Here is a 16,104-nt window from a genome sequence, read left to right as displayed (position 1 = left end):
TATAATATTTCATATTAATTAATTATTAATAAGTATCATATTATGACGTTTATAAAAACAGACAAATGGTTTTGAAACTTTTCGGTTTTTCTCCAATTTGATTACGATAGTAGAGGTTCCTGGGTGTGTATAGTATGAGTAAATATTGATCCAGCATATAAAGTTGCAGGAAGGTGATTTTAGTTGTAGTGGTAGAGCTATATAATAGACCATATTTTAGATTCATAGTAAAGACCAAGTACAGCATACCCCTGTTTTGTGGTAGCTCGTTTTATCGTAATGTTATTTACGTGGTCCTTAAAGGTTAAGTTTTATTAAAGTGTTATACTATAAGATATTTGGCATTTATCGACTATGGAATTGATTGACCGCTTATTTTGGGTTGATTATCCGTGAAACTTGTTTTGGTCTCTTAGACGATTGAACATTACTTTGCATCCAATTTTGAGCATTTATATACTTTCCATTTATATTTGTGATATTAGTCCATTGGTAAGTTATTAGATGGCTGCAATTGGTTGATCTTGGTCGGTAGTGATGAACCAGGGTATCGTTTGCAAAGAGCGATAGGTTTTGTGTTCGGATTTCGGAGGATGTAATTTGTGTAGTCGGTAAAATTGAATGGCGAGAGATAGGATTTGCTGGACATCTGCAACTTTCGGTGTGGCATTTAATGTCGTGCCTTCTACGGCGCAAACAATAGAGGTTCGGTCTTCTATAAATGATTGAATGAGTGCTTATAGAAAAAACTGAATTGTCGAGTAGGTGGAGTTTGTATAGAAACCCAGGGTGCCAAACACGGTCAAATAACACCATAAAGAAGTGGCCGTCGTGCGTAGTTTATTGTTTTATTGCAGTTTACTAAAAGTCAATCTATTAGGTCTACTAATTGGTGGACTGTCGACCGTTGTGTCCAAAGTTCATGAGTAGGTACCTTTCCGATTAGTCGGAATCATTCTCCTTTGCACGGCTTATGCTGAGGAACGTATAATATTGTTATTAGTGCAATTGTGTGTAGTGTGTGTATTTCGGTGTGGTCGAATGGTTCACGAGAAGACACGCGTCCGTTATATATTATTCAACACCGCCATTAAACTAACCTGTCAAGTATATTATAATTTATAACGTACGATAATAACATTATGATTATAGTTTACAGTATGAATTGCTTAGACGTAATGTTATCGCGGTGTGTACGATAAAGACGGATGGGGTCGTGTCTCCCGGTCAGTGATTGACGAACCGACGTCCTATAGTCTTCGCCACCAGCCACGAAATTATAAGCCACAATATATAAATATATTATATACATTCAACGGTCATAAATTTTACGGGAATTTATAATATATAGACATACGCACAGATTAGGTTAGGTACCTAACTAATGTTAATGTGTATGTGTTGGTTTTTAGATAATATGTAGTTATTACAATATTACGGTTTGCGCCAATAGTAATTTATATTGTTTCCTTATCCAGTTGACGATAGATTATATTCATTTTAACAAACTTTAATTCGATAAGTCAGTTATACGCTGACAATATATTATTTAGCTAACTCTTAGTTTGTAAACGTATATTATATTATTATAAAACAAATAGCGAGCGAAACCAAAATAATCGGAATCAAGCTACAAAGTAACAAAAATGTCTATATACGAGTATATATATATATATATAAAATAATTTAAAAATATTATCATAATGTATATTATACATAAACATTCACAGTTTGTTACAGTTTCGTGTAACACGCGATTTAATAGGTTTAAATCGAGTTAATTAATACTTAAACTTTATTTATTCTATTACTTTTTATCAGCTCAATTAAATAATTAGCTAATTTTAAGTTGAACTCCTGAAATGTAGTTTATAGGTGGTTACATATTATTATTATCTACATGCTACAGACAAAATAAGTGTATTGTTGAATACTTATTAATTTTTTTGTTATTTACAATCCAAAAGTTAACACAACATTTATATTTTATTTTATATAACGGTTAAAATGTTGTATATTTAATAAAAGCATTAAGGCATACATAAAATAATTATAACCGATAACATGTTAACTGTAAATCAATTGGGCCACAGAGATAAATAATATAATGCTGTTATTTAAGAACGTATGTGAAAACTCAATAGTACCAAAAAATCTTATAAGTACATTTAGGACAAGTATTTGTAAAAGCTAAAACATCTCGTAGACGATGGTTTATTAAAAACTAGAAACAAGGAAAAATCCAAATCTATAACCTTGTATGTTTTTTGTGTGCAGCTGAAGATTTATTTTTGTTGTTTCTTTTTTTTTTGGTTGTTGTCGAAAAAGCCAACGTCCACGAGATGTTTTGGCTTTTCCAAGTCTGGGTTTTTCTTCAAATATTTACACAATTCTTTGGTACTTTTCAAATTTAGAAGATCTCCCCATATGTACTTAAATGATAACCTTTCTACTTTAGTATCAGTCATTTCATTATTGGCGCAATTCTTCGCTGTAGTCATGGAGTAAATTTCCTGTTTTAGATTTTTATTATAAACTTTCTGTCTACCTTTAACCAACAATTGATATTTTATCCATGGTAATTCTTTTATGTCTACCTTAATGCTTTTGTAAAGTGGCTTATTAGTAGAGTTATCTCTCATTTTTTTAAAAGCTTGGTCAAGTATTTCGTATTTCTCGTCAGTATTCACCGATTTATCAAGTTCATTTTCATCGATGTCTTCTTCAATATTAATCAATTCGGTTGTGCTAGATATAAAATCTAAATACGCACTGAGACGCTTATTTTCTTCCAATTTGTCAATGTCCATCTATTACATTGATTAGAAACAATATATCAAGATTTGTAGCGATTTTAAAGAAAAAAAATAGCTTTAAATTAAAACATACGTATAATGTATTACTACCCGAGGTTTATTCCATTTACCATAAAGGGTTTATCGACTATTATATCAAAAAACAAAAATTATGTATTCTATTTTTAAAAATATTTGAGTATATTAAATGCATAGTAACTTATCTAAATAAACGTATAAATCTAATAAAACGATAAGCTCAATACCAAATAATTTTAGCCAATACATAGTGTTTAAATCATTAAAAAATCAATTTCGACGAATATTCTTTTAAATAATAATTTAATTATTAAAAAATCTCCCTTTCGTGAGACGTGATTTTAGCAATTTTTGTAACCGGTCAATATTTTTAATCGTGCTCGGATCTGTATAATAAAGTTGAAATGAGAAATGCCACAAATAGTTTAAACTGCAATTCTGCTGTGACGATCTGAAAAGATTTGCGTGGTGTTTGTTGTATAGTATTATGATATAGTCAATAAAATTCGTTGATATAGTCCTTCAAATTTCTGCATTCGAGTCAATCTTCAATTTCGAACCAAACTGAACCACGTTATTATACCACCGACTAGTGAAAAGATAAATATACAAAACGTTTGTGATTTACGGTGTTATTTATTTTACCTCATTCATAAATTTACGATCGTGCTCGTGCACTTTAATATAATATGATATTAATGTATAATATTATAAATAAATATTATAAGCGTGTCTATAAACGTCACATGGTATAATGTAATAGTATATTATACTAGATCGGATATTTTTCAATCCGTTTGAATGTTTTATTTTATTTTATGGGTTTACATGATATTCGTTTTCCCGCCATAATATATTATAATAATATATATTTATATCGTATTCACCGGATACGCGTTTCATTCCGAACAGTTAAATTTCAAATTTCGATTGTTTTTTATTCCTATATTTTTACCGCGTTCAACCGCGGTACGCAAGACATATTACCCCCGTAACGGCGGTGGAAGACCATTATAAGTATTTCGCTATATAAACCCTCGGCGAGGGTACATATAATATATATTATCATTATTATTATTGTACACGTACATGCGGTATAGTCATATATATATTTACTGCGCTGCAGTCGTTCATCGCGATACCCGGAACAAATGATCCGTTGACCGAATGTGAAGGAGTGGTAGTATTTTATATATTTATCATTATTATTATATTTTTTTTTTTTAAAAAAAATTGAGAATGAAACGAAATGAAATCACTATTATTTTTAGAGTGTATATAAATAACGTTTTACGATCGTTCGTATTATTATTATATAATATTTTGTATACAGGGTGAAGTTCAACCCCAAAATCTTTAAACCGGACGTGCGCTCGGAACGGCGGTGGCGGGCGGTCGTCTGTAATATTGTGTTATTTTATATTTATAGTATATAATATTATTATATTATATTATACACGCGCCAGTTTTCCGTACAGTAGTTGGGTGGCGCAGCGGGCGTGTTTCTTTAAAAATTCGTTATTTGTTTTCGGTCGCGTGGTTCGATTATTTAAAGTCACATGACCTGAACGAATCGAAACGATGACCGGCGTTTCTGTTTCTGTGTCCTTTTTTATTATTATTATTATTATTTGTTATTTATTATTTAGAAATGTAAATATAATTACATCGGATTTCGACATTTTGCGGTTCCGTAACGGCGGTAATCGTTTTAAATAATATAACATCGTGCGAAGGGTGAACGGGAATATAAACCACCATTAGTCACCACCACCGATGTTGAAAATAAAATATAATATAATAACGTAACTCTTTTCGGGTCTTCAAACGCATTATGTGCCATCGACGATATAATGACGTTGTGTCGTTAACGCTGTATAACCGGGGTGGTGGTAGTGATGGTGCAGCCGTGCAGGGTGTATGTGTGTGATGCGACCTCGGAAAATATCCTAAATCCCGACCGAAATTCACGAATCAGACCCAGCCGATGGCAGTTGGTCTGATTTTGGACTTGTTGCAACCTCCAAGACTACAAATACATATATATATATATATAATATTTTATAAAAATCAGTATTTGACGATACTGCTTCAATCGTTGAGTCGTAACTTAAAAGCTTTTGTATACTCGAACCTATTTTTTCATACTTAATTCAATGAGATTAAAGTGAATTACAGGATCAGAAATAATAATATATTATTGTAATAGATTTAAAGGAAAAAATTTCACATAACATTATAGTATTACTTAAAAACTATGGAGGGACGACAATCTACGACCTTCAACAATATTTTATCGATTGATTTTTCAAAGAAATTGTATTATTTTATTATTTTACTTACACATTTGTCATTTAATCCATTTATAATTTACTTTTTTATTAATAATATATATATATATATATATATATATACTACATAGAGTATAATGTATATACTATATAGTAATATTTTAAAATAATTGTTTAACTTAAACTTATATAACTCTATCTTACATACATCAAGGTGTGAGTTGTAGTTTATTTATATTGTTACCCAAATAGTAGGTATTATAAAGTATTATAAATAAATAACATTTAAATTTAAATGTTATAATAATTAGACGTTCATTTTTACTTAATTCAAAAGACTATAGAATTATTTTTAATGGATTATGTTAAGAAGGTGTTTATTGTTTACATAAAACGAAGTAAACCACAAGGTTAAATATATTTTGCATTAAAACCAAGTTTAATATTATTGTGTTTTGCACGTACATTTTTTTTTAATTATAATAATCACAATATTGTTTATTTTATGAACAATAAGGACGACAGCAGATGAATCTGATTAAATTTATTACATGTTATCAAGGTTTACAAGAGTTAAACTTCTATAAAAAAAAATATATGGAACCGCACTTTCTCGATTACAGTTGGGTATGTATTATTTGTTAAATTTATAACTACTCAGATAGTATTCATTTTAATAAGTATCTATTTAACGTAGTATTATATTATCCATGCATTTATATACCACAATACCTCTATTTATTATAATAATGTAGACAAACTTCTATATTATTATAGAAATTACATCAGCTATACGAATCTAATATAAATTAATTTTGTTTTGGTATTTCTATCTAAAACGATTTTTCATAATTTACTCAAGTCAAAAGAGTGAAATAAAAATCGCTTTTGGCGGATGACAAAAGTGTTAGATAGTAGACATAAGTGTCCACCCCAGCGAATAATAGTTGATTGGCCATTCGATGTATATTAGGGTGTGAAGATATATACAACTTTGCGTACATTAGCTGAACAATAAAATTATGCCGATGTGGAACAGAAATTAGTATATTTTCTCATTATTATCTCAATACATTTATGAGTTTATTTTTAAAAATATTTTTGAATATGATTTGAAGTATAATCACTTAAGTCTAATAAATAATAATACTTTCGAGAAAAATTACATTTTTCACGCTGATTCACCATCTTTTTTATTAAAAATTTATAATATGTTTGAAGTAAAATATTTTTATAAACATTATAATTAAAATTTAGTTTTTTATTTTATTTATTAACATACCTTTAAAGCATTTTACAACTATTTTCCTATAAGTGAAAATAAAAATGTTTAATAATAAAATCACCATTATAAGACATGAAAACAAATTTAATTTGATTTTCAAAAATATTTAATGTTATAATTACTTCTATAATATATTAAGAGTACCTACATGGAAAAATAAAGTATATGCAAGACACAATTAATTATTATACCTTAATACTTGGTTCACGACAAAAAAAAAATATATAGCTAACTTTACATAATCGAAACCCTATTCACATTTATAAAGTTTTTCACCTCTTTTTCTCTTATTATATTATATTACTGTAATATTTATAAATGTTTTACGTTTATAATGTACCTATAATATCAATACGATTAAAGATTCAAATACGAATGTTGATCGTTGAACACAAGAAAAGGTTTTATATTTCCATTGCCACTCACCGTACTACAACTGAATATTCCGTAGTTTTGTACCGATTTTTACACTTTCATACACCCAACCATCATGATATACCGGTATCAAAAGCCATATTATCGTATATCCCTATCGGCATCGTGTCATTTCCATACAATATATAACGCGTCGTAGTAGCGTTTTGTAATACGTAAGTCGCTATACTCTTCTGTGTCTACACTCAGTCCTATATATTATGCCCTCACATCCGCCTTCCCCTTTTCAGAGTCTCTTGACAAGCGTTTGGGTTCCAATGGCGTGTTAAGCTTGTGATAACTGTGACTGCTATAATACACGCTTCCGGTCTGCAGATACACCGTATGACGTACTTATATCATACGAAGTTTAAGTATTGTATTATGTACGCGCGTTACGCCGGCCCCCCCACTTCTAAAAATAATTAATATTTTACTATATATAATTAGTACGTAATTTGTATGAATTTGTACGACCATTTTTGAAATTTGTACGCAAATCGTTCTACGAGAAAAATCCATTTTTGAGTTGGGGGGCTGGGGTAACGTTATTCCAGCCCCCCGCAACCGTTTAAACACTGTTTATAGCAACTTTAAGTATACCATAATTAGTACGTAATTTGTATGAATTTGTACGACCATTTTTGAAATTTGTACGCAAATCGTTCTACGAGAAAAATCCATTTTTGAGTTGGGGGGCTGGGGTAACGTTATTCCAGCCCCCCGCAACCGTTTAAACACTGTTTATAGCAACTTTAAGTATACCAATAATTAGTACGTAATTTGTATGAATTTGTACGACCATTTTTGAAATTTGTACGCAAATCGTTCTACGAGAAAAATCCATTTTTGAGTCGGGGGGCTGGGGTAACGTTATTCCAAAAACAGAATATAAAAAATTTAAATATGCAAATAATTATAAATGTATTCACTTATCAATATGTTTGTAAAATAATTTATAAAATTAATATAATATTATTATAATAATTATAATAATATAATAATATTATTAATAATATAAAAAATTTAAATATGCAAATAATTATAAATGTATTCACTGTTAGTATTGTAGGCTCTATAGTTTGCAATCCATTACAGCGTGTTGAACCGGGCTTTAAAAAAATTGTAGGACTGGGCTGAGCCGTACACGGTACATCTATAGAATATGATATCTAGATATTCAGTATTTTTGTTTTTTAGATATTTATGATAACTAGTTATAATATGATTTTTTTTTAACATTTGTTTTTATTGTATATTTGATAATTTGTAATATTCATATTTTTATTTTAAAATGGAACCGTACATCTTGCATAAATTATTGTATTATTAATATTATACTCATGATGATATTAATATATTTTATTTTATACGCATAGGTATACTTGTATAATTGACTATGTGTTGCAGGGCAAGAGTCCTGGATTTTAATTTGTTTTGAATTTTTGTTCTAATTTTAAACGTTTATTACGATATTTAGCTGACAGGCATGCGTTTTTCAATTGTGGTTATTAGGTATAATAATGTGTAGATGTAATAGTTCTGTATACATTTGCTATTTATATAAATTATAATATGTTATTTCGTCTAGGTACATTATTGTTAACGATTTTACCATTTTATTCGGGAGAACCACGTGTACAACAACCCGTGTCACATGTTATGAGTGAATCTGTTATTGAATATTTAACTATTACCAGTGCTTATTTAAACGAATACCTGACGAACTTGTAATTATTTTTTTTATTTTTGAGTGCTTGTATTAACTCCAAATGGCTGGTCGAAAACCAGCTCTTCCAGCATCAGTCATTATTGATGCTGTTTTAAAATTTAAAGATAAAATAATATCTACTAATGCCGTTGGAAAAAAAGGTAAGTACCTACCTTATACCTACTTTTATTTTTCAAGTATAGATGTATAATATAAGTAGTAGATCTTTGGAAAACAGTCAAGTAGAATAGTTTCAAGCTGATTTGAATTTAGTCTAACATACGAATAAATCGAAACATTTACGTTCGCAATAAAAAAGTTTACTGTAGGTATCTGCTCAGATACTGTAACTACGTATCTATACTATCCAACTATCCACTTTTTAATGAAAACGCTAGAAATAAACCTTTACAAATTTGATCAATTAGACAAATTATTAATTTGTGAATACCCAAAATTCCATGAATAAATTTATTTTAGGTATAGGTAAATTTTATATAAGTATAATATTTTCATTGTAATTTTATAATTAATTGCTTTTTTGGTAAATTGGTAAATATTTCCAAAATCCACTCACGGCTGGCCCTGATCATAAATGTATGTTAACATAAATTGTGTACCTGTTTGTATTTTACTATTTAAATTGTTAGCATTTGCTGAAACTATTGTAAAATATCCAATATAAAATAATATACAAATAGACTTTTAAATCTATAAATTATTCATTATAATAATAGGTATTTAAATTGGAAAGGTTTGTATTTTGTAGCACAAAATATTTTTAAATACCTTTCGTACAAATAACATACCTAACTGGTATACTATAGGTAGGTAATTGAAATACTAGTAAGCTTATATAATTCAGAAAATTATGAAATAATTTAATTTAGAATTTATGCATTAGAAAAATATTCTTATACCATAATAATTAAATTAAAATTGTTTTTTATTTTTAATTCTGAGTTTAGTGTGATATCTGTGACAAGTATTAACTAGAATTTTCCTATTTAAAGAAGTGCTGAAGTCAAAAATTAAATTATTACTTTTACTCCACAACATGATGACACACCCAAAATAAAAAACATACATCATTGTAAAATTAATACATTATTCTTCACTCCGTTTCGAATCTAAAAAATCATAAAATTGATGCATATTCATAATATTAATAAAAATTGTAATTATTTCTACTTATAATTTCTATTAACTTTTTAAATATTATTATTTTTTTATGAAATATTAAAAACATTTGTTTTACTCATTATTTTTTGATTATGAATATTTTTGAATGAGCCATTATTATTATTTTATAAATATTTATTAGATTCTGAACGGAGTGATGAATGTATTAATTTTACAATGATGTGTGTTTTTTTTTATTTTTATTCTTTATTTTTGTGTCTCATCACGTTTTGGAATAGTAATAGTGCTTTGATTTTTGACTTTGTATGTTTTTTTTTTTTTTTTTTTTGTTTTTTTTTTTTGTGTCTGTGTACAGCATAACTAGTCGAAATAATGCTCCAATTTCAAACTATGGGGGTGGTTTCCGATGTAAAAGTGAATATCCTTGGTGCATTATAGAGGTAAAAAGTTAACATTTTCCAACAGTTTTCAAAAAAATCGAGAAAAACAAAAAAAAATGACGGAAAAACGGCAATTTTTACGCAAAACCAGTTTTCGCGACCAAATCGATTTTTTTTTATGGTTGTAATTCAAAAACTAATCACTGAAAATACTTGAAATTTTCACCAAATGTTAATGTCAGTGGTATCTGTATAAAGTTAAATTTTCAAAAAATTTTGACTTTTTTTGAGTTATTTATAGACAACTGAAATTTTCAATTTTTCTGAAAAAATATTTTTGAAGTGTCGATAAAATTTTTTTGGCCCTATCAAAATACTTGAAAATTTAATACAAAGTTCCTCATATGTTATTCTTATAGTGATTAAAAAATTATAAGAATACATAGGAACAATTTTTTTTTTTTATTAGCATTTTAAGTTCAAATATTGACAAAAATTCGTCAAAACTATGAATACTTGCAAATTATTTTGTAGGTTTATTTCATAAAAATTATTGTATAAGTAGCTAAGAGTTGAAAATTTAATACAAGGTTTTTCATAAGTTTAGCTTACAATTATTATAAAAGAACTTAAATTTTGTTGTATTCAGGCCATTAAAACATAAACCACCTTTTTCACCAACCACTAGAAATTATATCCTAGGCTGACAAATCATCTTCGTTCAGAATCGTTTTTCGTATACAATGATAACTATCATTGGATTCAAATTTAACACTCCTATAATATATAATAATGATCCATACGGCACCTAATGTACAGCAGAGCGGCACTCACTTGCCCGCTTTTTTATAACTGGATCTATATTGCTTTTTTTGTTTCATTAGAAATTGTTGTGGCATCAAATGAAATTTGGCACGATATAAGTGTTTATCTAAATGGCGTCGTTAGTAAGAATGCTATACATGTGTTCGTGCATCGCGATCGTCATAACGTGAAAGCAGCTTTAGGTTTTCAAAAAGAGCAAACATTTGACTTTCACAGTATTTCGAAAAATGTCAATATGGAAAGCTTCAATGAACGGGATGATTCAAACTTAATAGGTAGGCGTTTTAAATTTAAATTACATCACTTATTTTAAAATTAATATTATTGCAGATGAATCTAGTGATTATAGCAGTGATGATACACTAAATAAATTACCAACTAAATGTTTTACATTTACTTTTTCAACCGACGAATGGAAACAGATACAGCCCCAGGAAGTAGTTTACAAGATGAATGATCGTATGAATAAAAAAATAGTACTCGATCCTACTATATTCTTCCGAAAGGATCATGGACATCTTTACTAGCAGAATTTTTTTGGGAACATACGAAATTACCTTGTTGTATAGCGTTCAAAAGAGCAAAAGTATATGAATTTGGAAATTATTATATAACTGTAGATGGTAGATGTTCCGTATGTAGATCAATTTTTAAAGGAATTGTTTCAGACAAACCATCTGAAAATTCAAGGTAGTTTTTTATTTTAAATATTTCTATTGAACAATTACTTATTTCATTAAATACATTTTCATCATATCAAGGGTTATTATGCAATGTACGTTTTCTGGAAACTTTGAACTAGAACACAGGAAGTTAAAAAACGTCGATTAATAGGCCCTGCTATAGATAAAGCATTGATGTCAATAGTTGACGATAAAATTTCCTGTGAAACATACAGAGAGAATGAAGCAGTGCGCCTGATGAATATAGGTAATTATTGTCATTTCATTTTTTGTATCTTCACATTTTATTTAAAAAATTATTTTTGAAGTACTGTACCTTTCTTTTATTCTCTTAAAATAAGTACAACTGCTCAATATTTTTTTTTATGATATAAATATCAATTGAATAATAAAAAAAAAAAAATTAATAAGAAAAATGTAAATTAAAAAATCGACTGATATAACATAGCTTTATAATTGCATCACAAATATTTGTAAATAATATTATATATAGATATATTATTGTAGAGTATAACAAAAAGATCTGAAATATGAAATATATTTTTTATAATCAATATTTTTTAATAATATATATAATTTGTAGAATGTAGACGCTCGTGCTTCATGTATATTATATTATTTTTTATTAAATAATTTTAAATTTAGAATTAAGAATTAAGAATTTTTTAGAATTAATTAATTTAAAATTTTCGAAAAATAACCAATTTTTCTGATTTTTAATTTAAATCTATAAGAAAAAAAACCATAAGATGCTACTCAATAATTTTCCATTATAAGGAAAATCTATGAATCATAATAGGGGAAATGTGTACAAAGTGGTAATAGCGGGTAAAGTATATCTTATTATTCTGCCGTAAAAAAATAAAAATAATAAATACAACTGTTGTTATCACGTGGATTAATTCCTTGTTATCATATTTATTAACTGATAAACAACTATTGATAAAAACATTTACCGTTTTCATTCAAAACTAAAATTGAATGTTTTGATATTGTTGATGTACCTAAGGTAAATTCTCTGATAAATGATGATAATTTATAAACATAGTAATTAATACACCCAAATTATTTTTTTTCAAAATCTACATTTGTTTTTATATGTTATAGAATTGAATTGAGTTTAATTAGTTAATAGAATTAATATTTTTTTGAATAGTAAACTTTAGGGCTGCTCAATTATTTTAATTAATCGATTAATTTTTACTTATTTAAAAAAAATCGATTAATCGAATGATAATTAATCGGTCGATTTAATCGGTTAATGAATTGTCGATTTTATCGGTTATTCAATTGTCGATTTAATCGAAAAAATGCACTTCAAACATTAATAAAAAAAAATTGTACCTATGTTTTTTTATAATTTTTGAATGACAGTAAGAACAACTCATGTGGAATCATCTATTAAATTTTCAAGTATTTTGTCCCAGCGAATTTTTTTTTAACAATAGGTATGAAAAGAAAATATTTTATGAATTTTTAACTTGCATATTTTCGCGATTTTTGCATATTTCGTAATAATTTGAATTATTAACGCTTATAAAAAAAAAATTGTGACTAACGATTTTTGATTTTTTTCAACTACACTAAGAACAACTCATAAGTAACCTTGTATTAAATTTTCAAGATTTTTTGGAGAGCCAAATTGTTTTTATTCATATTTCAAAAAAAATAACTTTTGTACTATATACTATGTACTTTTGTAGCTATCCGCTCGGAATGTAAAATAAAAACGTACATTGTTAATGTTTCATACTACTATTGATATTCTGGTTTTTGTACAACGAGTATTTCAATACCGTCTATATATATTTTTGTTATCGTTAGGAGATCCAGATCCACCAATTATACCTTCTGGAAATACATTACGAGCATTAAAATCAAGAAAAATTGCTTCTACAAAACGACATAATGATACAATTACATCTTTGGTTATAATGAAATCGGAAAATGATTATAAAAACATCTTACATGACATGGGGAGTCATCCGTTTTTTATTCATTATCATAGCGGAGAACAAATTCACATGTATAGAAAATATTGTAGTAGTAATCCCTATCCAAAACTAATAGTAGATGCTACAGGTTCTATTATAAAAAACTTTTATAAATTCAATTTAGAAAAGACCCGATCAATTTTCTTATATGAAGCTATAATATATGATGAAGTAAACGAGCAAAGTACGACGTTAACAAATATGTTAACTGAAAGGCATACCACTGTATCCATCTTCAATTGGTTAGCGAAATGGTTAAGTTGTAATATCCCACAACCTCGACAGACAGTATGCGATCAGTCTTTGGCATTACTTTCGGCTATTACTCAATGTTTTACGCAATATTCGTCATTGCAAAACTATATTCAAGTATGTGGAGATTTATTAACAGATCAAATCCCTAATAACTCCCACTGGGTACCTAAATGTTTCATTAGGATTGACGTAGCCCATTTTATCAGATTAGCAAGTAAATGGCCACCACTAAAATTAGCACCTCCTAGAATAAGAGAGCTAATATTGCGAACAATTGGACTCATAGTGAAGAGCCAAACATTAGAGGACGTACACACTCTCCTATTGTCACTTTTTGTTTTTAATAAACGAAACCAATGGTATTGACAAAGAAACTGGGCTTGAAACCTCTTGTGAAAAACATTATAATGTCCTAATATCAGCTACGACAACTGGATTTGTAACATTTAAAGATAAATTTGATGAAATCATGGCTTTTATTGAGTCTGAAAATGATGCTCGCAAAGTGTTGGAAGAAGAATATGAGCGTCAAATTGAAGGTTTAAATAAAGAAAATCCATTTAAATCCTGGACAGAAAAAATATATGAAAAAAGTAAGTCCCTGGTTCAAGAAGGATTAGGAATCAACCCTATGTATTTACCTTCTTTAATACCATATATAATAAAATGTACAAAATTACTGCCACTGTGGTCAGCAATTATGGTTCCCATATTCGGTTTTGGCGAAGAAACTTCAAGCTCTGCAGCAGTTGAATCGAGTTTCCAGAAACTCAAAAATGTTACCATGAATCACATAGATTTGCCAATGAGTATAGATTCCTTTCTTGAACATCACATAAAATCACTTCGTGGATCATCACTTTTAAAAGCTGGACAAAAATGTAGATCCATTAGTGAAAACTCAGATAATCTATTCATAAATGAGCAGGATAATATCATTCCAGATAACAATGACATAGAAGAAGACGTTTACAAGTGTCCTTTGTGTTCCGCTGGATCTTTGCCATCAATTAATGGTGCTCATAAATGCACAATGTGTAAAACACCAGTTCATGCTATTCCAAGTTGTTCTTTACATATCGAAGGAGATGAAACTTTACGGATATGTAAAAATTGTTCAGAAGTTAGGAATGTCGATCTAAATGAAAATAATGCAACGGAAACATGGAATAAGAAAACAAAAAAAAAGCTTAAGAGTAATTCTTATCTTCTTCCTAACCCACATTTACGCCATCTTGATATGAATGCTAGAAAACATATAAAAACGCTCCCTTTACTCAAAAATGGATCTCGTGCGGATGAATTAAAAAGCCTTAAAATTACAAATATTGATGGCGCAATTATTTTAAGCAATACGTGTGCATTCGATGCTGTAGTATCATTGATTATGGTGGCATTTTGCGATAGCACAATTTTTTCTAATGAATTACTACAGAAAAATACAGTATTTATAGAATTTATATCAAAAATGTTGAAAAATGGAATTTCATCAAACACTTATACACAAAGAGCTGAATTGATAGCTGATCGATTAAACCCAAAATTAGAGATCCTACAAAATGATGTTTTACTTCTTATCTGTGATACAACAGCCGCGGAAGTTATAAAAGCAATGTTGGTTGAGTTTCCTTCAGTTATTGAGACAATCAATTGTTCAAATAAGGAATGTGAAAAACACCATCCATATCAACGATCAGTAAGTTATATAACATACCAAACAAAAGATGGTCAATTACAGGAACTACAAGAATTTCTAATTGATCGCATCCGTACGGAAAAATTGGTATGTGTACAATCTAAAAGCCCTGAATCAACACGCTGTAATGGATTGCAAACTATAGAGCCTACAATATCGCCAGTGCACATTCTCATTGAAATAATCTTTTGGAAAGGTATGATTATCATTTAAAATATTTGGATACATATTAATACAATTTTTCTGTTACTTATTTAGGTGAAAATATTGAACACAGCAATGATGCAGGGTGTACAATGGATATAAAGCTGTGTGATATTCCTCAAGTTTTAAATATGAACTCCATATCATATGAACTACGAGGAGTGATACATTTTCGTAGAGGGAGAAGTTTACTTCGGAATACAGTAGGACATTACACAGCTTACATAAAAAGATGCGGCAAAAATTGGGAGTTATTTGATGACCTTAAAAAAAAGCCAATACCGGTAAAAGAAACGACAAAAGTATCGTGTGAATTATTGTTATACACTATTTAATCCAAAATAATAATATTAAAAAATTGACTACCTACTATAAATATTATCAAGTAT

At 28.4% G+C, this 16,104-nt stretch overlaps 2 protein-coding genes across 3 annotated transcripts; one reads left to right on the top strand and one right to left on the bottom strand.

Moving 5' to 3' along the window:
• Positions 1-2,180: 2,180 nt before the first annotated feature.
• Positions 2,181-3,010, bottom strand: LOC114131805 (uncharacterized). 2 transcript variants are annotated; one of them, XM_050210758.1, is made up of 3 exons: positions 2,890-3,010; positions 2,598-2,810; positions 2,181-2,513 (listed from the first exon to the last, which is right to left on the bottom strand). In XM_050210758.1, exons 2-3 carry the CDS (start codon positions 2,808-2,810, stop codon positions 2,286-2,288), a joined length of 441 nt encoding a protein of 146 aa, XP_050066715.1. In that variant the 5' UTR covers positions 2,890-3,010; the 3' UTR covers positions 2,181-2,285. The 2 variants fall into 2 exon arrangements, with proteins under 2 accessions (XP_050066715.1, XP_050066714.1); XM_050210757.1 differs by having other exon boundaries at positions 2,181-2,810.
• Positions 3,011-10,576: 7,566 nt separating this feature from the next.
• LOC126548932 (uncharacterized) lies at positions 10,577-11,635 on the top strand. The gene is made up of 2 exons (XM_050197022.1): positions 10,577-11,158; positions 11,214-11,635. Exons 1-2 carry the CDS (start codon positions 10,870-10,872, stop codon positions 11,408-11,410), a joined length of 486 nt encoding a protein of 161 aa, XP_050052979.1. The 5' UTR covers positions 10,577-10,869; the 3' UTR covers positions 11,411-11,635.
• The last annotated feature ends 4,469 nt before the right edge of the window (positions 11,636-16,104 follow it).

The sequence above is a fragment of the Aphis gossypii genome, chromosome 1 (genome assembly GCF_020184175.1).
Source record: "Aphis gossypii isolate Hap1 chromosome 1, ASM2018417v2, whole genome shotgun sequence".
Taxonomy (NCBI): Eukaryota; Metazoa; Arthropoda; class Insecta; order Hemiptera; family Aphididae; genus Aphis; species Aphis gossypii.
The sequence above is the reverse complement of the archived record's forward strand: the minus strand, read 5'-3'. Positions and strand labels throughout refer to the sequence as shown.

Coding starts and splice junctions, on each gene's coding strand:
- LOC114131805 (XM_050210757.1), bottom strand. CDS start 2,810: ATGGACATTGACAAATTGGAAGAAAATAAGCGTCTCAGTGCGTATTTA.
- LOC126548932 (XM_050197022.1), top strand. CDS start 10,870: ATGTACAGCAGAGCGGCACTCACTTGCCCGCTTTTTTATAACTGGATC. Junction 11,159..11,213: donor GGATGATTCAAACTTAATAG/GTAGGCGTTTTA, acceptor ATATTATTGCAG/ATGAATCTAGTGATTATAGC.